At 52.3% G+C, this 21,986-nt stretch overlaps 1 protein-coding gene across 1 annotated transcript in view; it reads left to right on the forward strand.

The window, feature by feature from the left end:
* Neurl1b (neuralized E3 ubiquitin protein ligase 1B) overlaps positions 1-21,986 on the forward strand; it is a 33,443-nt gene that overhangs the window by 10,421 nt on the left and 1,036 nt on the right. The window contains exons 2-5 of the mRNA XM_038328564.1: positions 6,133-6,678; positions 14,079-14,771; positions 17,842-17,967; positions 18,345-21,986. The exon at positions 18,345-21,986 is cut by the window's right edge and continues 1,036 nt beyond it. Of these exons, the coding sequence (XP_038184492.1) occupies positions 6,133-6,678; positions 14,079-14,771; positions 17,842-17,967; positions 18,345-18,589 (1,610 nt within the window). The 3' untranslated portion in view covers positions 18,590-21,986. The remainder of the gene's footprint in view (positions 1-6,132; positions 6,679-14,078; positions 14,772-17,841; positions 17,968-18,344) is intronic.

Here is a 21,986-nt window from a genome sequence, read left to right on the forward strand (position 1 = left end):
CCCCACAGCTGTTGACTGTTGACAGTTGTTTGCTCAGCAAAGGGCCAGTGGCGGTTTCCAGCGCGGGCTGGCCCTCTTCCACGCAGGGTGCTGGCCAGCCAGGCCTCTGAGGCCAAGAACAAAGTCCCTTGCGCGCCTGTTGCTGTGTTTGGCAGGGGAGCCAGGGCCGGTTTGTCTTTTTCTAGCCACTTCAAACCCACCAATGGAAAGGTCCCGTCTGCTGCCAAGGACAGCCAAGTCCTTGCCCTTTCGGTATGGCGGGAAACCTTGTTTTTCTTATCTCTGAAGCTTGCCCTGCACACACCTACCCACGCGCACACCCCGTGTTGTTTTGTGCTGCTTGCAGCGCTGGTTTGCATTTTGACTGTGAGCAAGTATTTCTTGAACCAGATATTTCTCCCTCAAGGTCTGCAATCGAAGGATTGATGATCCAAGGGTCCAGGAAGCCTCTGAAGATGAATGTCAGATTCTGTGCATGGGGGCGTGGGTATGTTTCTGGGGAGAGAAGGTCATACGCTCTTCATTGCTCTCAACCTGTGACTCTGCCATACCCTTACCCAAGTGTTTCAGCCTGCAGAAGGCCAAGTGGGAGCACAGCCCTGAGCCTGTCCTCACAGCCTAACTTCTCCTCCCCAACAGAAACAGAAGGTAGTGAAAACGGACTCTGCCGGGGTCTTTCCAGCTAAAGCCCTAGCATGAAGGTCTGTGTCCAGCACATCTTAGGAGCTCAGCAGGGATTCCCAGCCAAGGGCATGCTCTTGTTAAAGGTGGTGCCCTGCTCCTGGCTGGAACCAGAATGCTGTCACTACCAGCACTGAGAAAATGCTCACCATGCCTGTGGCAGTGGGTACTGTTTCCTCATCATAGATCAAAGGACTCAGTGGCATGAGGATTGGGATGATTGACATAGCACACCTGTTCCTGACACAGGACAGCCGCTTAAGAATAGGCCTCTGTCTGTGGACAAGAGAGGAGGTAAGGGTCTGGGGTAGCATTTCCTGGTCAAAGCCATGGGCCCCTCTGGGAGAAACTCTGTCCCTAGTCCAATGATTTAAAAAAAGGACCAAGTTTTTTACAGCTACCCGCTGAGCCTGTGCCATCCTCGAGACAGCCGTAGAAGGTAGACATAACTGCCACTAGCCTTGTAGGTCTGCTTGAGGCTCAGAGATGTTAAGCACGGAGCTTAAGGTCACACAGCAGACACACAACACAGCCTGGTTTGAACTGGGTCTGTATGGCTGCAGGCCCGTGCTCTCTGGAGCTGCTTCCACATCAACACCTGGTTGGAGGTGAGGCTAGGACCTTTCTACCAAGTGCCAGAACGTTAGAAGACATATGTGTGTGTTCTCATCAGCCCTGCCAGCCACCTCAAGGTAGAGATCCAAGGCCACCACCATCTGCAGGTGACAGAGCCACATCTGTCAGAAGCAAAGGGGTTTGTTCAAGGGCCCTCAGGCAGATTAGCGACCAGGCACAGGCTGAACCCAGAACTGCAGGAACCGCCCAAGGAGCGTTCATATGCTTGCCCAGGCCTGGGTAGTGGAGAGGCCCAATCTGCCCACCCTGGCCTTGAAGCTGCATGGTTTAGTGTCAGAGCTACTGGCTATGAGGTTCAGGCAGAGACTGTCCCTGGTGTCAACTACATGGATGACCTCAGAGGCCCGTTCTGTTCCACCTCCCAGAAATCTTCTCCCTGACTGGGTCTCACAGTTCCTAGATGAGCCTCACTAACCAGGGACCTTGGCTGTGTGGGGGAGGGAAGGGACATGGGTTTGTCCCTGGTGTGATTTGGGAGCCTCATCCTAGCCAGGTGCTCTTGTCTGAATCTGGTCTTGGTGGCAGCAGCAGCTCAGCAGCTGTGACAGGGCGGTTCATAGAGAGTGCCAGGAACGTGGGGCAGGATGGGGTGCATGCCAGCAGACCCTTAGCAAAGGTGGTGAGTGACCAGGTCCCTGGCCACTATAGACAAGGAGTCTTCTCTACACTGGGGCTCGTGCCTCAGTACTGAGGTGTGCAGTGTGGGTGATGGCCACCCGGAGCCTGCTTATCTACCAGAAGTGGAGACAGTAAGGTGCGGATTCATCTTAAAAGCCAGCTGCCATCATGCTGAGACACCTCCGTTGTAGGGCATGCAGAGTGGGAGACTGCGACTTGCCGGGGGACCAGCACAGAGATGAACGGGGCACTGGGTTTGCGACTGGCAGGATCCATCTTTTCGTTCCATTTTCTGTTGTTGATTGCCCCTGCTGAAGTGACTGAGTTCGGTTTCCTGCTGACATGCTTAGAGCCTTGACTCTCCCGCTAGCTCCAGTCCCAATGTTCCTGGGCCCGGCAAGGCAGGTGCAGGAGGCCCATCAGGACACAGGTTGGCCTTTCTTGTAAGTCTCTCCACTTTGTGTCAAGAACACATCCATCCTGCCCACAACCACTCTGGTTGTCTTTGCCTCTCATCGAGTCTATGGCCTGGGGGTTAGGGGGGGATGGAGTGTTTATCCCTCATTCCCTGAAGGAAGTTGAGTTGTGTAATCAAGATTAAACAAATATGTCCACCGGGGCCTAGAGTGCTCTCCGAAAGCACAGCGGTGTCTGCGGGGAACTTACCCTAAAGTTGTAGAGGCTGGATCTCCCCATCTGTCTGCCCACCCCTGCTTGCACATATCATCTGACTGGGCTCTGAAAACACCTGCTGAGGCTCCTGGGATGTTTGACAAGGACACACGATGAAGAGATGGGGCTGGTGCCCAGAGGGGAGCAGGAGAGAAGAAGTCACCCAAGGTCACAGTACATTTGGATGCTTTGAAGGCTTTGATCTGTGGTCCTATTAATGCTTCCTGGAGAACGCAGCGGCAGATGCAGGGGACCTTGGTCTTTAGGAAGCTGTAACCTGTGTTCATTGACCTGCGCAAGGCTGCGCGTGCACGCTGCCCCTGTGAATGCACACACTGGGGATCCTGCTTGCTTGGATTTCATCCTCTAAACTCTATACATCTCTAATTGATTGTTAGCACATCGGTTCCAAAGATGGCTGCCTCTTCAAAGCCACCCCTCTCTGCAGGCGGTACTGGCTGGCGAAAGGGCTGGTCTGTTAGAAACCTGTGCATGTCCCCTTCTCGCCTTGGGTTATGTCATCTGGTCTGAGCCTCCTGGCTTGGCATTTAGGACTGTCCAGCTGAGTCCCGGGACATGGACAGCACATATACCAACCTTTCACCCAGCAACTGCCCAGCCTTGGCACCCTGAGCCACCACTGTTGTGGTCCTCTGCTTCCCCCACAGCAACCAACTCCCTGCTCTGCCCACAGCACTCCCCTCTGACCTTTCATGGCCCATCTCTGTGGACATGGCTGCCACCCACTGCCACCCAGCTCCTGGGTGCTGGGGCATGTGCTGGTTTCATATGCCCCTTGCTGGAGTGAATCCAGCTGTGACAGTGGAGAGATGCCAGTCACTCTGTGGGATCACGGAGAGTATGAGCGGGTGAAGACAAGTCTGAGTGAGCAGTGGACGGAACACTGCCTGGCACTCTCTCTCTCCAGAGCCTCCTGGGAGCACTCCCTGCAGCCCTCCCGCCAGGCCCTTGCTGCTTTATTGTGAGAATGGGAGGGAGGATGGAGGAAGGCACTGCAGAGTAAGTGGCCTGGGGTGTGTGCTGGATGCATGGTGACTGCCCAGTTTGTAAGTAAAAGCCTGTCCCAAGCAGAAAGGTCCATATTGGCTAACCACCAGAATTGCACCCCAGCTTCTGGATTTGAGTGCAATCACCCTAGTAGCTGGATGTGATAGTAGGGGAAGGAGGGACCATTGTGGGCAGGCAGAACAGCAGATACGTGTGTCTGACTGTAGGGTGTGTGGAAAAGGATGGGGTCTTACTGCAGCCCAGACTTAGAAGGTGTGCCTGACCAACCCGAGGTAACAGTGGCCTTGACACGCCTGTGGCTATATTAGAATAACCTAGTAGAGTCCACAGAAGGGAGTTATACGCTGACCCTGACCGATCTGAGCTTGGGGCTTGCAGTCTCTCTGTTGGCCCATGTCCCTACCTGCATATGGGCTATTGGAAAAGCTAATGCCTGGAGGAAGCCGACGTCTAGGCTGGCAGGCAGCAGCCAGCCTTTATTGAGGACCTGATTTGGCCAGGCCTTCGATGGGTGTGATTGAAGCCCTGCCTCCGAGTCCACACCTGCCACAACCCTACCCTTCCCCTCCTCCACTGCCCTTCAGATACACTCCATAGAACCGAGACACCTCTAAAAAGCAGGTTCTGTTTGTTGAGTATTGCTTTAATGTTCAAAGCAAACATACCAAGTGTTTTTTTTTTCTGTGTGGAAAATTTCTTAGGACCTTCGTATCTCCTCTGTCTTAAGACATACTAACCCCTTCTCTCCACCTGCTGGCCCCTCTCCCATCTGAGCATGGTGTTTCCACAGGCCTATCCAAGCTGTGGCTCTCCCAGCTGCCCATCTTGCCCTGGTGTCCAGAGCGGTCTTCCTCTCTAGACTCTGAGCTTGCAATAATGAAGCTCCCTCGAAGTATTTTTTTTAAAAAATAATATGCAAATATCTATAAGCCCTCACTCCCCCAGCTCTGGGCTCACCCAGAACCCAGTCCCCAGCTTGCCCTCCCTGGCTCCTTGTTGCTCAGGTTCATCAGTACTTTCCTTCCCAGGAACCTTTGCGCCGTGGTCCCTGCCTGGAACGCTCCTCCCTAAACTCCTCATTCCTTCTGTTCGTTTAGTGTTTTCTGCTCCAGTCACCCATCAGAGAGACTCTCCATGCAAATCCCATGGCAGGCTCTCAACACATCGCTCTCTGCAGTGTACCCCCATCAGCGCGCCCCCACCCGCGGAAAACACTCCCTTTGCTGTTGGGCTCATCAGGAGGGGACCATTGTCCGTCTTAGGACAGTTGTATCCCCATTGTCTAGCATGTTGTCTGCCACATAGTAGACCTTAACGTTAGCTAAGCAATTAGTTGACGGCAGCCCTTGAAGCTTATTTTCTAACGAGGGTCTCTGTTTTGGTCCTTGTCTGGGGTATCATCTTTGGTGGCTGGGTGCCTTCTGTCTGAAGAGGACTGCTTCCCTTCTCAACCTTTAGAGGGGCCATGATGGTTTTTTCCCCCTTGCTCTGCCTCCCGTCAGCCTCAGGGTTAACCAAACCCTCCACCTACCTCCATCCCCAAGAGGACCACAGCTCAGTGCACTCTGGGTTGAGCGTGGGAGGAGTGTCCCCACGGTGGCCTGTCATTCTTCTCAGAATGTACTGTGGTGGCCTGCTTTGAAAATGGCCTCTGCTGGTGTAGTAAGTGCAGGATTCCTCCCTGCAGTGATCACCCACCTGCAGCCTCCCTCGGAGTGGAAAGAGGGGGGAGGAAGAGACGACTCCCACTCCATTCTGGGCCGCCTGGGTTCTCTGAAAAGGCCTTCAGAGCCAATCCCCTTAGACATGAACCCCCATAAGGCACATTATAGAAAAGCTAACCGCCTGACCATCAGAGAAGGGGGAAGGCCAGAGCCCTGGCTGGAACCACTTTGGGGCCTCAGAGAGATGGTGAGGTTACCAGTGGTCCATCACAGACTCTAGGTGTCCCACCATATGTAGGCATTTGGTCCACAGGGCCTTCCAGCAGTGACGGGAGTTTCCTGCACCCATTTGAAGACAAGAAGATCAGGTGGGGAGCCTGGGACGGCAGGCTGCTTTAGTGATCCCAGAACAATGTGTGCGCCCCAGATCCATACCTCACTCTGAACACAAATTTTGACGCAAGCAGCCAGACATCCCCACCTCAAGAATCCAGGCGCTCTGCAGCTCAAATGTAGTCCTGGGGGAAGCTTCTTGATTTGGGGGGCTGTGGGTTGCTGGGGATGAAGAGGTCACCTGACCTCAGGCCAAGAGGTGATAAGCTGGGTGTGGTCCTCAGTTCACATCCAGCATTAAACCTTGGCTTGCTCATCTGTGAAGTGTCTGCAATGATGTGCCAACATTAGGGACAGGGGTAGAGAAGCTCCTTAGGTCTAGGCCGGAACCTTCTAGAATGTATCCATGCCCAGTCTAAAGTGGATATTGTGGAAATGGTTAATAAAATCCCGGGCCACAGGAGTTCCAAGCACTGACTTGCTTTCTCTCTGTCCATAGACTCCAGCCCTCCTGCCCGCCTCCTGGCCACCCGCCCTTGCTACGGCCCTGGCCCCGAGAGGCGTGCTGTCCTGGGTGAGGCACCACGCTTCCACGCGCAGGCCAAGGGCAAGAACGTGCGGCTAGACGGCCACTCGCGCAGGGCTACACGGCGCAACAGCTTCTGCAACGGTGTCACCTTCACGCAGCGGCCCATCCGCCTGTATGAGCAGGTACGGCTGCGCCTGGTGGCCGTGCGTCCTGGCTGGAGCGGTGCCCTGCGCTTCGGCTTCACTGCGCATGACCCGTCTCTCATGAGCGCGCAGGACATTCCCAAGTATGCCTGCCCGGATCTGGTCACAAGGCCTGGATACTGGGCCAAGGCGCTGCCTGAGAACCTGGCGCTTCGGGACACGGTGTTGGCGTACTGGGCGGATCGCCATGGCCGCGTCTTCTACAGCGTTAACGATGGTGAACCGGTGCTGTTCCACTGTGGCGTGGCCGTGGGGGGCCCACTCTGGGCACTTATCGACGTCTACGGCATCACCGACGAAGTGCAGCTGCTGGGTAGGTCGGTTGGCACAGCTGTGCATTCACAGTCCCAGGGGCTCGGCTCACCTGAGGGCTCCCAGCTGCCCAGTGTGTCCCCATGTGTCTTGATTCTTACAACAGCAATGACGATCAATTTTCAGGGGAGGAAACTGAGGCACAAAGAGTTACTTTGTCACAGAACTAGGATCATGTGGACTGGGCCCAGAGCCCATTGGCTATGCAGCTTGTCAGTCTTAGACCGCTACTCACTCCTTTGTTTATTTGTTCATGTCCTTCCTCCCCAAGCCCGGTATGCATTTCTTCTGCTGGCTCTTACTCATCCAGCAGATGAACCTATGCCAGTGGGCATTCAGGTAGAGCCTCCAGAGCCAGGCTAACTGCGAAGTGAGTTAGGGAAGCCCACACAGCGCTGAAATTCTGACTGTGGGTGCTCCCAATGTAAAAACTTTATGCTGTCATCTTGAGACATGGTATGTGGTCTCATATGTGTATGTGTGTATGCCTGTATATATGTATGTGTCTATATGTATATATGTATGTGTGTATATGTATATATGTATGTGTGTATATGTATATACATATGTATGGCTCACCCCACCACTGAGCATGGAGGAAAGACCAACACACAACACACACACACACACACCATTCCTGAGCATTCAGGACTTACCAAATATTCCTATCTCAACCTGGTCATATGGCTACAAGGACTGCCTAAGAACAATGTGTGTGTTACTTAAAAAAATGATGTTTAAAAAATTGATGTAGAATTTGGCCAGGAGTAGGGTGGTGCGCGGCCTTTAATTCCAATGCTTGGGAGGCAGAAGCAGGTGGGTCTTCTGGGTGAGTTCCATGCCAGCCAGGCTATATATAGACCCTGTCTCAAAAAAAAAAATGATGTAGAGTTAACGCAAACAGGAAAGTGGCCATTCTAAAAGACCTAGTTGGGTGGCCTTGAGTTGGTGCCCATTACCTCTGGTTCTGTCTTAGTTACTCTTATGAAAGGACACCAGACCTCTGAGGTCATTGTTCTCTCCTCCCACAATGAATGGCGGTCACTTGTCTTCTTTTGAGGTTGCATCCTGCATTTGAAACAACCCAGCCTAGACCTGGGAGGTGTGAAGTATGCCGGGAGAGTAGGTTTCTCAGGGAAGCTGGACAGAGAGTCCTGTGTGTAATTTACCTGCAAGGAAGTATGCAAGGGTAAAGTGAGTGGGCGGGCGGGTGGACAGATTTACCCACCTGTCTGTAGCCGGAAGCTTCCACCTCCTGCGTGTCTTCTTCACTCTTTGATCTTTCTGTGTAGCCTGTTTCTTAACGCCCTGTGAATGGGCTAATGCACACCAGAGATTGCTGCTGATTGCTTCTCTTTGTGTAGCTTTGGCGCCTGTCCTGGAACTTGCTCTGTAGACCAGGTTGGCCTCGAACTCATGGAGATCCGCCTGCCTCTGCCTCACAAGTGCTGGGATTAAAGGCAAGCACCACCACTGCCCAACGATTGCTTTTTTTTTCCCCATGGGAAGATAGTTTATTTTCCCATAATAAATGTTTGGGCTGTTTCTGCCCCCACCCCACTGGGCATGGGAAGCAGATTCAGTGTCCAGGAGCTAACTCTCCTCTCTCCCCAGAAATAATGAAGTCGAAGAAGTTTCTGTGTGGTTAAAGCAGATGGGGAAATGAGAGCCATGGAGACTTGTGCCTAGTCCCGGCTCTCACGTGCCATCTGTGTGGAATCGACACAGAGACAGACCCTCTCTCTGAGCCTCTATTTTTTTCTCCTGTAAAGCGGGTGCATGATGGCACCCACCTCATGGGGTTATCGGCAGGGTTATAGGACATGGTATCTGGAGGGGTGCATGGGCCTGAGACACTGAGGGCACTTGGCCAGCAGGTAGGAAACAGGGACCTCTGCTGGCTTGCATGTGGGCAGGGCCTGTGTCCCATGTCTGGGCAGATCGAACTGGAAAGCTCCACTCTGGGGCCTCACTTGGGCATTCTGACCACACCCCTGCCCGCCCTTACCCCTTAAAGGTTTTCCGTGAAGGCGCCAGAAATCGCAGCTTGCCTAAACCTCACCAGTCTCCCACCACTTTGTCCCTGTAGAGCTAGGAAGCAATCACGCCTGGTTTCCCAGCCCACGTCTGTGTGAGCTGACAGGAAACCACAGCCACACATGAGCAGTGCAAATGGGCTAGGAATTTTTGAACGTACAGATTGGAGGCCGTCCTTGATGACTCAGTGAGGGTGAAAACACCCAGGGGACACACGGATCCCTCCTTTCATTTTCTCACTCAGCAAGCTTGCGTGGAAACCCCTCCACCACCACAGTGTTCTGTGACCCTTAGGGGGAATTGGGCAGAGCCCACCAGGAGGTAACAGGGCAAACCTGAGCCTCAGTTTCCTTATTTGCAAGTCATCCCTGAGCTGCGCTAATTGACATGACATGCGTGGCACAGAACAGTGTTCACACACATGTAATAGGGGCAGCGAGAGAGAGTTCAGGGGTCGTGGGTAAACTTCCCTTCCTCCTGGTATCTCTAAGAGTCACTTAAAGTACGTGCATGTGTTCAGTTGTGTTGCTTTTTTCATATGCATGAGTGCACGCCTGAGTGTATGTATATGCATCAGGTGTGTGCATGTGGTGGAGGCCAGAAGTGGGTGTCAGATCACCAGGGACTGGGGCTACAGGCAGTGGTGAGTCACCGTGTGGGTGCTAGGAACCGAACCTGGTCCTCTGTGAGAGCAGTCAGTGCTCTTAACCCCTGAGCCATCTCTCCAGCCCCAGCCACATTTATAATTAGAAAGAGCAGCAAAACCATTTCTGGGGTTATGTGATGGAACCTTCTGGCTCTGTCGGTGTTTCTTTCCTTCCCGTGGGAAAAGCAAGTTGATACTGAGCACATCTGAGCGAAGAGACAATGGAATCGAGCTTTTAGAGATCCACTATTTCTGAGCGTCACAGAATGCCTCGGTGAGGCCCCAGGGTGGCCAGTGGGTTACTAGCAATGTGTAATTTTTTCTTTTCTCCTCCAAAGTTAAGTTTTTCAGGTCTTTTACAGGGCTAATAAAAAAAAAAGAAGAAGAGGAGCCTGGCATGGTGGCACATGCCTTTAGCTCCAGCACTCAGGAGGTAGAGGCAGGTAGATCTCTGAGTTTGAGGCCAGCCTGATGCACATAGGAAGTTCCAGGCCAGCCAGAGCTACATAGTAAAACTCTGTCTCAAAAAATATCACAAGAAAGAAAGAAAGAAGAAAAAAGGAATTGTGGTTGTAGCCCTGTGACAGACACTCCCCAGCATGTGAAGTCTTAGGTGCGACTCCCCAGCATGTGAGGCCTTAGGTGTGACTCCCCAGCATGTGAGGTCTTAGGTATGACTCCCCAGCATGTGAGGTCTTAGGTGTGACTCCCCAGCATGTGAGGTTCTAGGTGTGACTCCCCAGCATGTGAGGTTCTAGGTGTGACTCCCCAGCACTGAATAAAAGGTTTTCAATTACAGTAAATAAATGGATGTTAGGCCATAATGACTTAATATTAAGAATGGGCAGTGAGTCAGAAATGATGTAATATACAATCCTGAGAGATCCCTAGGAAAACTTGGCTTGGGGAGGTACCCCAGGACCCACCAATGGGTTCCTCACAACAGCCAGTCCGGTTTACCCTGTGCACCCTAGACTTCTGAGGAGTCAGGAGAATTGCTTTAAAATTCTCAGCTATGAAATCCCAGAACAGAAAAAACAACAACAACAAAACCAACAGTACCCTTCATCTCCCCCTCACATCTCATACCATACAGAATAAACCTGTGAAACAAAACCCAAAGATGACATCAGGGTGGGGCTGTCAAATGGGGCAATAAATACAGTACGTCTAGTTAAATTTGAATTTAAGATAAAAGAAAAGATTTAGTACTGATTGCCTGTGATAGTGTTTGAAACATGCTCATAATCCTGCCCCCTCCAAAAAATTGTTTATCTAAAATTTAAATGAACCCAAGCTTTATTTCAGCCAGCTCCACAGGCCTGGGAAACACAGTCCTCATCTTTTGGTTCAGTGCCTTCAGTGCCCCAGAACTTGAGCCAAGTCAGAAAGGACCTATAGGCTGCACACAGCTTTTGGCCTGGCGGAAGTGTGTGCCCTGCCCTGTGTCTTCCTGCAGTGGGTCTGACTACCACATTGGTGCAGCCAGGCCCATGGTGTGGTTCCCTGCTTAGGGAAGAATCCGGGTTCTAAGAAGGAAAGTGCCCAGCCCTGGAGTTCCAGGCCTGCAAGGCTGGATTTGTGTGTTTTTGGCTTTGTAGCTCTCAGCCCTGGCTGTACACTGAGTCCCCTGGGAGACCTGGAAAGTCTCTGCTCAGGCTGCACCTAAGCCAATGACAGCACGTCTGGCTCCCAGCACCAGGCTTACCCAAGGCTCTCAGGTGGCACAGCCTGCAGCCGGGACTGTAATTCTGAGGAAGCCCTTCCCTCCCCCTCCCTCCCAGCCGTCCTGTCACTCTGGGATGGAATTCCTTTAGATCTCATGTCCCCCATTTGTATTTCTGGTCCTGTCGCGTACTGGGCCTGCCTCATCCGTCAGTACACCCCGGGACAACATGCAGATGGGGAAAACAACGCTCACATCTGCTAAGGTACGCTGACATTCCAGCTGCCCTCTTCCCCCCAGAATGTTGTAGAGGGTCCCAAGGATGAAGCACAAAGGGTCTGTCTCCGAGTGGATCCCACTCTCCCTCTGCCCCGTGACTCGTCAGATTAAACAAACATCATGCCAAGGTCGTAGCATTGCAGGCTAGACAGTCTGAAATATTTGGTTGCTTCAGTATCATTTAATTGGGGGATAAAAGGACACAGCGCTTGCAGCTACCTGGTGAAGGCCAGTGCCTGTGGTGGCTCTTCACTTCTTGCTCTGATGTCGTTCTATAAGCTTCTTCCTCAGTCTGGCTATCCTGTGGGGCAAACAAAGGGCCACCCACCTGCTATGACAGTCCTGTGTCCTACCAGCTGCTTATCTATATCTCAAGCCATAATGGTCTCATCCACCCATTAGGGTTCACACCTCTTCTCTTGTGTCTATAGGCAGGGTGTGGGGTAGTAGTGACAGGCCAGATTGAAGAGACCCGGACTCCTCAGGTTATAGCTATGAGGGTGGGTTGTTCTTTCTGAGGGAATATCTGGGTATGGATACAGAAGCCAGAGCTGCAGTCCTGCCTGGGCCTTGCAAGGTGCCATGTACCTGACTGGAAAGGCTGCATGCCCTCTGCTGAGGCAGAAGGCCATGGATTACATGCTAGCTGCACTCATCTTCTTAAATTATATATCACAGCACACATAAAACACATGTGAAAACAGTACATATGGGGCTCTCGAGCAGCTAAGAGCACCTGCTGCTCTTCCAGAGGACTCAGTTCTATTCCCAGTACCCACATGGTAGCCCGCAAATATCTGTTAACTCCAGTTTCAGGGGATCCAGTGTCCTCTTCTGGCTTCCGTGGGCAGCAGCTATGCAAGTGGCACACATACATATATACAGGCAAACACGCATAAATATGAAAACAACAAAAACGTTTTAAAAGTTCATACAAACATATCTTAAATATATATTCAACTCTTAGTCACCCAGAGTACAGAGATGTGTGTGTGTGTCTGTGTGTGTGTGTAACAACATGAAGATAGGTATGTGTATGTATGTATAAACAGCTATAGGCTTGAACAAGCGATCAGAAAGCAAGACCATTTCTCCTTACCTGCTGGTCTGAGGACATCGGCAAGCCTTGAAAGCCATCTCTAAACCCTCAGCTTCCATGTTAGTCACTCTTCCGTCTGCTGTAACAGGATACCTGAAGCTTTGCTGAGAAGTCTATTTAGCATGCTGTGCAGGTTGAAAGAGCCGATAGGACTGCCTCCCTGATCTGGCCTCTGGCAGGGCCCCTGGGAACTGCCATCAGGGTGGCAGACACAAGCAGAAGAGACCGCCTAGTGAGACAGAAGCTGGAGAGAATCGGGGCTCAGGTTTGTTCCCTTACAACAACCACCTTCACAGGGCAGGAGTTGCTCCTCGGAGACCAGCACGTCCAGTAGCGTGTACTGAGCCCTGTCTCTCAGAATTTACTTTCCCTCTTAATCATCCAGGCCCTAGCTCCCAACACAGAAACCCTGGGGGACTTAGCAAACTAGAGTTCCCAGAAGCACACCTCACCCTGCCTGCTGTCCAGCTGCTGCTTCGTGACACCTCAGCCTTGTACTGAACCTGCTAGAAGGAGCTCTTGACTCTTCCAATCCCCTACTGTCAGCAAAGGCACCTCCCACTGCAGACGCTGGCATCCACACTTCCTCTTCCCTCCCCGTTCTATTACGTGCCCTGTCGTTTTCTGTTCCCAGTGTTACTGTATTGAAGAGTCCTGAATCTAGACAAGACAGCTTGGATTCTGTGCCAAGTCGTGCCCCCTACACTGTATGTCTCAGCTCCCATCTTTCCCAAATGACAGTAGCAATAGTTCATACCTATCAATCACATTATTTAAATGAGATACGTGAGTTCAGATTAACCTGCCACACAGTAGGACCTCGATATAGATTTTAGCTCTTTAGGCTGCTGTTATATTCTAGCTAGGGAAACAATAATGTCCAGACATACAAATGTATGAAAACCTTCGAGAGCGAGAGAGAAAAGGACAGAGGAAGGAGGCAAAAAGTTGGGCTTGGTGCATGAACCCCAGGACATGGGATATTAAGATAGAAGATCACAAGTTTAAGAGCAACTTGGTCAGAGAGTGAAAATAGGAAGCAAGATAGAGAAGGAAGAGAAAGCCCTTTGTTTGTTTGTTTGTTTTTTCATTTGTTTTTACGAGACAGGGTTTCTATATATAACAGTCCTAGCTGTCCTGGAACTAGCTCTGTAGACCAGCCTGGCCTCGAACTCAGAGATCCACTTGCCTCTGCCTCCTGAATGCTGGGGGCAAGTGCTACCACCGCCCGGCCAATAAGACCCTTTTTAAAGCAATAGGAAGTCAGGTACAACAAAGACAGGCTCAGGTAGCATGCAGTCCAGTCTGACCACCTGCAGCCCTAAGGTCAGGGGGTCTGGAGGCCAGAGTCTCAGGTCATGCCAGGATCTGGGATGAGATCCAAGGGAGCTGAGGTCATTAGGTCTAGGAGTTCAGGAATGGGGCCTGAAATCTGGGATGAGATCTGGAGGCACTGGGGTCTGCAGTCTCATGTCTGAGATTGGGATAGGGTGTGATCTAAGATCCAGGTTCTGAGGTTTGGGGGTTAAGGAGTGCGGAGTCAGAGATAGAGGGTCTGAGGCCTGAGATTGGGGTCTGGGGCTTCAGGGACACGGGTCTGAGATCTGGGATCCAAGGTCTGGGGTCCAGGGTACCCGCGGGCCTCCTGATGCTACCTACTCCTCTGTCCTGCAGAGAGCACCTTCGCGGACACACTGACGCCCCTGCGCTTGGGCCAGGCCCGCCTCAGCGCCTGTCCTCCTCCCGGCAGCCACGACACCGCAAACTTCGACAACAATGAGCTGGAGAATAACCAGGTGGTGGCCAAGCTGGGTCACCTGGCTCTCGGCCGTCAGGACGCCGCCGTCCCGTGCGTGCCCCGCGATCGCGCGCGGCCCGCGTCGTCCCCCGCGTTGCTGGACGCAGAGCTGCGCTTCCATGCCACGCGCGGCCCCGACGTGAGCCTGTCAGCCGATCGCAGGCTGGCCTGCGCGTCCCGGCCCGACGGCGGCCGCACGCTGGTGTTCTCCGAGCGGCCACTACGGCCGGGGGAGAGCTTGTGCGTGGAGGTGGGCCGGCCGGGACTGGCGGCACCCGCGGCTGTGGCCTTTGGCATCACATCATGCGATCCTGGCGTGCTGCGGCCATCCGAGCTGCCCGCCGACCCCGCCGCGCTGCTGGACCGCAAGGAATACTGGGTGGTGGCGCGCGCCGGGCCGGTCCCTAGCGGCGGCGACGCTCTCAGCTTCACCCTGCGGCCCGGCGGCGACGTACTGCTGGCGGTGAACGGGCGCCCGCGGGGACGCCTGCTGTGCGTAGACACCTCACAGGCGCTCTGGGCCTTCTTCGCGGTGCGCGGCGGAGCGGCGGGCCAGCTGCGCCTTCTGGGTGAGTGACCCAGGGTCCCCAACAAGAGCTCCCTCTAGCACTGGGCTGCTGTCGGGGGCTTGGCTGGCCGATGGGTGTAGTTTTTATTTCCCTTACGATTAATTTTATTAGGATTTTTAAAAGAAAATGCATAATGCGTATTAATTGTGTGAGAGAGGAGGGAAGTCACTAGCATATGCAAGAGAAGCAGCACCCCAACACGTCCAGAACCGGAAGGGAAAGCAGAGCGGTTCTGTTTTGAGATGATTCTTGCCTGTGCTGCCTGGTCAGCAAAGGGACAAGATACCCACCCACTGTATGTGAGACGCCGACAGGGACAGCTGCACCGTGTAACATTTGCTGCAGCAGAGGAGGTAGCAAACTCTCCAGAGAGCACAGTGCCATCCTCACAGCCCAGCTCAGAGCAGATACAGCTGCCCTGCCGCCACATTGCCCTCGATGCTCCCAGCGACCTGTGAATCCACGGAATTATTCCATCTACACACGAGGCAACAGAAAGGCAGAACTCACCATCCGTGGGTCACACACCCTGAAGTGCAGGGCAGATATCATTCTCCTGGGTTCTCAGTATCCTGGGTGGAAGAGAGCGCTGTGTCCGTGGTGAGGTTATCATGGGGATGAAATGATGAACGCTCTTCATGCCCCTAGCTGGCTGGTGCCCGACACAGAATTGTCATAGCCGTCGCTACAACCTGGGTCTCTGAAGGAGAGGGCAGAAGAGGAACAGGGTGCCTGTGGCTGTTGGCCAGGATTATTTTGTTTTTATTTTTGTTCTTTATTTTATTTTATTGATATTTATTGAGCTCTACACTTTTCTCTGCTCCCCTCCCTGCCTCTCCCCTCCTCCCTTCAATCCTCCCCCAAGGTCCCCATGCTCCCAATTTACTCAGGAGATCTTGTATTTTTCTACTTTCTACTTCCCATGTAGATTAGATCTACATAAGTCTCTCTTATGTCTGCATTGTTGTCTGAGTTCTCTGGGATTGTGGTTTGTAGGCTGGTTTTCTTTGCTTTATGTTTAAAGACCACCTATGAGTGAGCACATGTGATAATTGTCTTTCTGTGTCTGGGTTACCTCACTCAAAATAATGTTTTCTAGCTCCATCCATTTTCCTGCAAAATTCAAGATGTCATTATTTTTTTCTGCTGTGTAGTACTCAATTGTGTAAATGTAGCACATTTTTCTTATCCATTCTTCGATCGAGGGGCATTTAGGTTGTTTTCAGGTTCTGACTATGACAAACAAAGCTGCTATGAATATAGTTGAGCACATGTCCTTGTGGCACGATTGAGCATCCTTTGGATATATACCCAAAAGTGGTATTACTGGGTCTTGACGAAGGTTGTTTCCTAATTTTCTGAGAAATCGCCACACTGACATCCAAAGGGGTTGGACCAGCTTGCATTCCCACCAGCAATGCAGAAGTGTTCCCTTTTCCCCACAACCTCTCCAGCATAAGTTGTCATCAGTGTTTTTGATCTTGGACATTCTTACAGGTGTAGGATGGAATCTCAGAGTTGTTTTGATTTACATTTCTCTGATGACTAAGGATGTTAAACATTTCCTTAAGTGTCTTTCAGCCATTTTAGATTCCTCTGTTGAGAGTTCTCTGTTTAGGTTTGTACTCCATTTTGTTTTTTTTGTTGGATTATGTCATCTTTTGGTGCCCAATTTCTTAAGTTCTTTGTATATTTTGGAGATCAGACCTCTGTCTGTTGTGGGGTTAGTGAAGATCTTTTCCCATTCTGTAGGCTGTCGTTTTGTCTTGTTGACTGTGTCCTTTGCTTTACAGAAGCTTTTCAGTTTCAGGAGGTCCCATTTATTAATTGTTTCTCTCAGTGTCTGTGCTGCTGAGGTTATATTTAGGAAGTGGTTCCCTGTGCCAATGAGTTCAAGTGTACTTCCCACTTTCTGTTCTATAAGGTTTGGTATGGCTGGCTTTATGTTGAGATCTTTGATCCATTTGGACTTGAGTTTTGTGCATGGTGATAGATATGGGTCTATTTTCATTTTTCTACATGTTGATATCCAGTTATGCCAGCACCACTTGTTAAATATGCTTTCTTTTTTCCATTTGACATTTTTTGCTTCTTTATCAGAGATCAGGTGTTTGAAGATGTGTGGATTGATAACCAGGTCTTCTATTCAGTTCCATTGGTCCTCCTGTCTGTTCTTATGCCAATACCAGGCTGTTTTCAGTACTGTAGCTCTGTAGTAGAGTTTGAAGTCAGGGATTGTGATGCCTCCAGAAGTTCTTGTATTGCACAGGATTGTTTTGGCTGTCCTGGGTTTTTTGCTTTTCCAAATGAAGTTGAGAACCATTCTTTCGAGGTCTTTGAAGAATTTTGCTGGGATTTTGATGGGCATTATTTTTGTTCTTGTTGAAACACCTAATGTAATATTTCAGCCTGAGACAAGTTGCTCAAGTTCCTGCTGTGTTAGCTGACTTTCCATCAAGTGGAGTAAAGGAAGATCACTCTTCTTCCCAAGGAGGGATATATTTTCTGAATTAGCACTGAGATTGGGAAGAGAGAATTACTCACAGCCCAGGATCCTGTAGCTGTGACAAAACCCTGTTCTAAGTGCCCCAAGCAACAAAGGATAGTGTAACTCGGAAGTGCAGGAGTCTGTCGGATGGATTCAGGAAAGCTAGGTCTAGACGATGCATACGCGCCATCAGGACAAGCCCTGTCCTGGCTCCTCTCTCAGTGGCACAAGTCTTTCCTTTCCCAACAGTTCTGATGGCAGTGGCAGGGTGGCCTTGCTTGCCTTGCGTGCGCTTCCTTGAATCACAGTGGGATTGGAGAATGGAAGGGTCTCTGGACCTGGCCTAGTATCCTAAGGCTGTTTCTGAATTAGGAGTAAAGTTATAGCCATACCCCCCGTGAATGCCCCGAGGTAGGGATGGCAGCTGGGCAGGCAAAACACAGGCATCCACCACATTGATGGAACCCTAGACGGTCACTCTAATCTGCTCCCCAGACAGAAGGGCTGCAGGGTGATAAGGAACAGGGACTGGCAGAGCCTGTGCCACTCGCACACACCTAATGGAGTCTCTTCGGCTCCCAGGTACCCTGCAGTCCAGCCCTGAGACCACAACCCCATCCGGGTCCTTCAGTGGCTCCCAGGATGACAGCGATTCAGATATGACCTTCGGTGTCAACCAGTCTTCCTCGGCATCAGAGTCGTCTCTGGGTAAGGAAATGTAAATCTCCCAGGGGGCAGGGGATCCTGATGGTGTGGGTTCTTTGGCTGTGCAGGGGGCCTTGGCCTTTGCTGGCTGAGCAGGTCTGCTGTGTTTCCCATTGCATCTGCTCCTTCCTTCTGGTGTGCTCAGTGGGAGCATAAATATGTAGGTTCAGAGGCCCAAAGGCTGCTGCTGAAGGCAGTTTACCTTTGTGCTTTTGGAGACAGCAATATCAAAAACGTGTAAAACTGAAGAGGTAGGTGAAGATGGGACTCTCCACACTGTGCCCCATTTCTACCATGGGAACACTGCATTCTCGGGGTTGCCCAGCAGAGCCCCCCCTGAGAGCCATGTCACTAATGATGTCCTACCTTCCTTCTGGCAGTGACCGCCCCCAGCTCCCCGCTGAGCCCCCCAGTGTCCCCAGTTTTCTCTGCACCTGAACCAGCAGGCAGCAGAAACGGAGAGTGCACAGTGTGCTTCGACAGCGAGGTGGACACGGTCATCTACACGTGTGGACACATGTGCCTCTGCCATAGCTGCGGCCTGCGGCTCCGAAGGCAGGCACGGGCCTGCTGCCCCATCTGCCGGCGGCCCATCAAGGATGTCATCAAGATCTACAGGCCATAGGTGCCGCTGGCTCGGCCAAGGCGAGGTCACCTTTCTGAAGCCCCTGTCAGGTGGGCGACACCACGGCCACCAGGGAGCCCGAAGTCAGAAGCCATCTCTCATCTGCCACTCCGCAGTGATGAGCAAGGCAGGACAGGTGTGGTGATGAGGCCCTGGGGGCCTGAGCCCAGGCAGGCATTGCTTCTGGCTCAGACACACGCCGCCCCCAAAAGCCTGTCCCAAGATTCAGCTCAGGAACTGCCTGGCAGATCACCTGCCTCTTGGTGACCTTCCGCTGGGAAAGGGTGCCCTCTGTCTGTGCAATGCTTCTTCGGGGTTAGGTTGAGTGTGTGTGTGTGTGTGTGTGTGTGTGTGTTGGGGTGGGAGTGGGGGGAGAGACAGCACAGGGAATGAATGAGAGCGAACGGGTGAGGGCGTGTGTGCGGATGTTCTGTGCGGGGTTGTGTCGTCTCCCGGAGGGTATTTAACACTAAGGAATGTGCAATCCGGGCCCAAATGTTAATGTGATGGTTGTCCACTTTCTGGGGATGTGGTTTTCTGCAACGAGCTAGCTTTGAACACATGAGGCCTGAACCTACCTACACAGAACTCCTTCGACGGTATGGAAAGGGGCACTCACACTTCCTAAGGGAAAGCAAAAATAGCTTCACTGTTTACAGCTCCCAGAAGCAGCTCTTGCTGAGGGGGAAGGTGGGCGGGGACAGAAGAGCACAGGTGGCTCTCACTGCTTACTCAGACTAGAAGCTGCCTTCCCATGGCGGCTGAGGACAGGTGCCCCAAGCCCCAGCATCCTGGATTCCTTCATCCCCAGCCAGTAGAACAGTAAGCGCCTCACCTCTCAGCCCCATCCCTACATGCCCTGGAGTTTTATAATGCCCCTCCTGTTCTCTGGGGGCGACTTCATAACTCCTATGGTAGAATTAAGGAGAGCTGTGGGCATGTCCCAGCCACCACCTGGCAGAAGCTAGAAGACCCAGACTCCCTATCTGGACTGTGTCCTGATCCTCTCGTTCTCCTCTTGACTATTAAGGTGTTAACTAATACACTTGTTAGATACTTGTGAAGAGCTGACTGAGATGCTCCCCACTCCTGGACCTGTTTGCTGACATTTCCCAGGACCCTGGCCCTGGCCCTGGTCCCCTCTCACTGGGCCAGACTGGTTTCTGTAGGCTCCCAGACCTTGCCTTTGCTGATGTTCTAGCCAGGCGTGCCCCTCCCTTCTGAAGAGCCGCCGTTCCGGCATTCCATCTGCCTGCTGGGAGCTGTACCTTTAGAAGGGTTTCTTGGCCGCTCTGTTTCTCGGTTCCTACTTGGAAACCTGGTGCCAGGGCACGCGGGAGACCCACATGTTCTGAGAAAGCTTGAGGCAGCTTGTGAGGAGCAGCTTTTTCTCACAGCTCCTCATCTGACCCATCTCTTGCCATGAGGGAGGAAGGGGGAAAAGAAGCATTTAAGAAGCGAGGCTCGTAGGACAGACTTTGACAGGAGCCATGGACCACTTGACAGAGGCCCAAGCCGCAGTCAGTGTCCCTGGGTGGCAGAGCTCCAGGCCTGTGTTGCTTCTCTGTTTGGGAGGGGCTGGGTCTGACTCAGTCAGAGCTTCCCCATTCCTGTCCCCAGCAAGAACTTTTCCCTTGGGGACTGCAGGGTACATGTCCAACCTTTCTCTTTGCAGTTTTTTTTTTTGTTTGTTTTTTGAGAAAGTGTTTCTCTGTGTATTCCTGGCTGTCCTGGAACTCTTTCTGTACATCAGGCTGGCCTCGAACTCATAGAAATCTGCCAGTCTCTGCCTACTGAGTGTTGGAACTAAAGGTATGCACCATACCTATCTGGATGCAGTTAAATGTTTTAAAGAGCTACAGGAACCCCTGTCTGCCTGGGTTAGAGTTGGAGAAGCACGCACATTGGGTACCCAGCTCAATTTATCAGCCAAGTTTTTGGCTTCTCCGTGTGCTGGGCATGGGCAGAGCCACCTCATCACCAGCAGTGGTGACTTGGTTTCCAGGCAGCCATGGCCATGTCTGATCGTAGTCTCTAACTGCCCAGTCTCAATGGCCTTGGAGAGCCACTTCCCCTTTGCCTCTTGCTCTCCCAGCTGGACCCTGGCGTTGCAGCAGGGGTCACCCACGGACACTACCAGGAAATGAGCAGCTGAGGTCCTAGAGCCAGGGGTGAACCAGGTATGCTCCTGGTGACCTCTGACCAGGGCAGAAAGGCTCCACGGGCCTGTTTAGCCCGCTCTGCAGCCACTAGAAATAGCTGCCGTGTTTCCCACAGAGCAAAGGGGCAAAGCCAGGCATTTGCCAAGGCTCTGAAAGATGGAGCCAGGCCCTAGAGGCATTGTATGTGTCTCATCTCAACAAGGAGCAGGAGAGCAAGAAGTCCATGTCTGTCCTTCTCACCTCTTCCATGCCTGCACACTGAGTTAGAGCGACACCTTTGGCAGGACCCTGTGTACAGGTTTTGGTGCCATCTTGAGTCCCATCTGAGACCTGGATAATTAGAAGGCATACCGTCTTAACAGGGAACTGTGAAAACCACACCCACCATGGCCCCAGGATACTGGGATGCAGCTTCTAGGTCCAAGACCTTCAGCTGCAGGAAATGGGTACTCGGGATCTAGGAAACACAGTATTGTCCTCATTTGGCGGGTGAGATGCGAGATCCTCTGAGGATCCTTAAGGCTCACACAACAGGAAGTGGCATGGCCAGAATCCCAGCCCCCCGCATCTAGTCCTGGCCTGCTTGCCTCACTTCTCAGGAAGCTCAATACTGCCCAAGTCTTCTTTCCCTCAACTCACCTGGAAAGCCTGGGCTTCCACATCTGTGTAGAAGGTTCTGGGCCACAGTCCCTAGGCTGCCCACACCCTAGAGGGGACAAGTGTCCTCTAAGGCCTGTGTATTTGTTGCCCTTCTGCACTGGAGTGTCACATGGGGCTGCTCTAGAGAGGGACCTTAGGCCACCCCTTTCTGGGATCTTGTGGCCACACCCCTCTTGGGCAGCACCCCTCACCCATTTTCCAGGCTCACTGCCCATTTTGTGCCCTGTGAGCCTCAAAAGCCAAGAGTATGATGGGGGGAGGCCAGGTGACACCCCCACCCCATTTGTGGCAGCCATATCCCTGTCCACTAGAACTTCCTGGAAAACGTTTGTTTCCCAAACAACGTGGACTTCTTCACTTCCTGCATCCTCGGCACCGTCTTGGGGTTGGCTTCTTGGGCAACTGTCCTGCAGGGGCTGTGACACGGGTTTTCACTTGTTAAACATCTGCTCACCAGTGTGGCTCATGATCAGGACATGTGGTTGAGAACTGGGGCCAGAGGCAGAACCTGTGAGCAGCTCTCAGACCAGAGGCCAGAGGCCGGGTTAGAAACTGATCTCTCGTTCTGGAGTTGC

Source organism: Arvicola amphibius, chromosome 4 (assembly GCF_903992535.2).
Source record: "Arvicola amphibius chromosome 4, mArvAmp1.2, whole genome shotgun sequence".
Taxonomy (NCBI): domain Eukaryota; kingdom Metazoa; phylum Chordata; class Mammalia; order Rodentia; family Cricetidae; genus Arvicola; species Arvicola amphibius.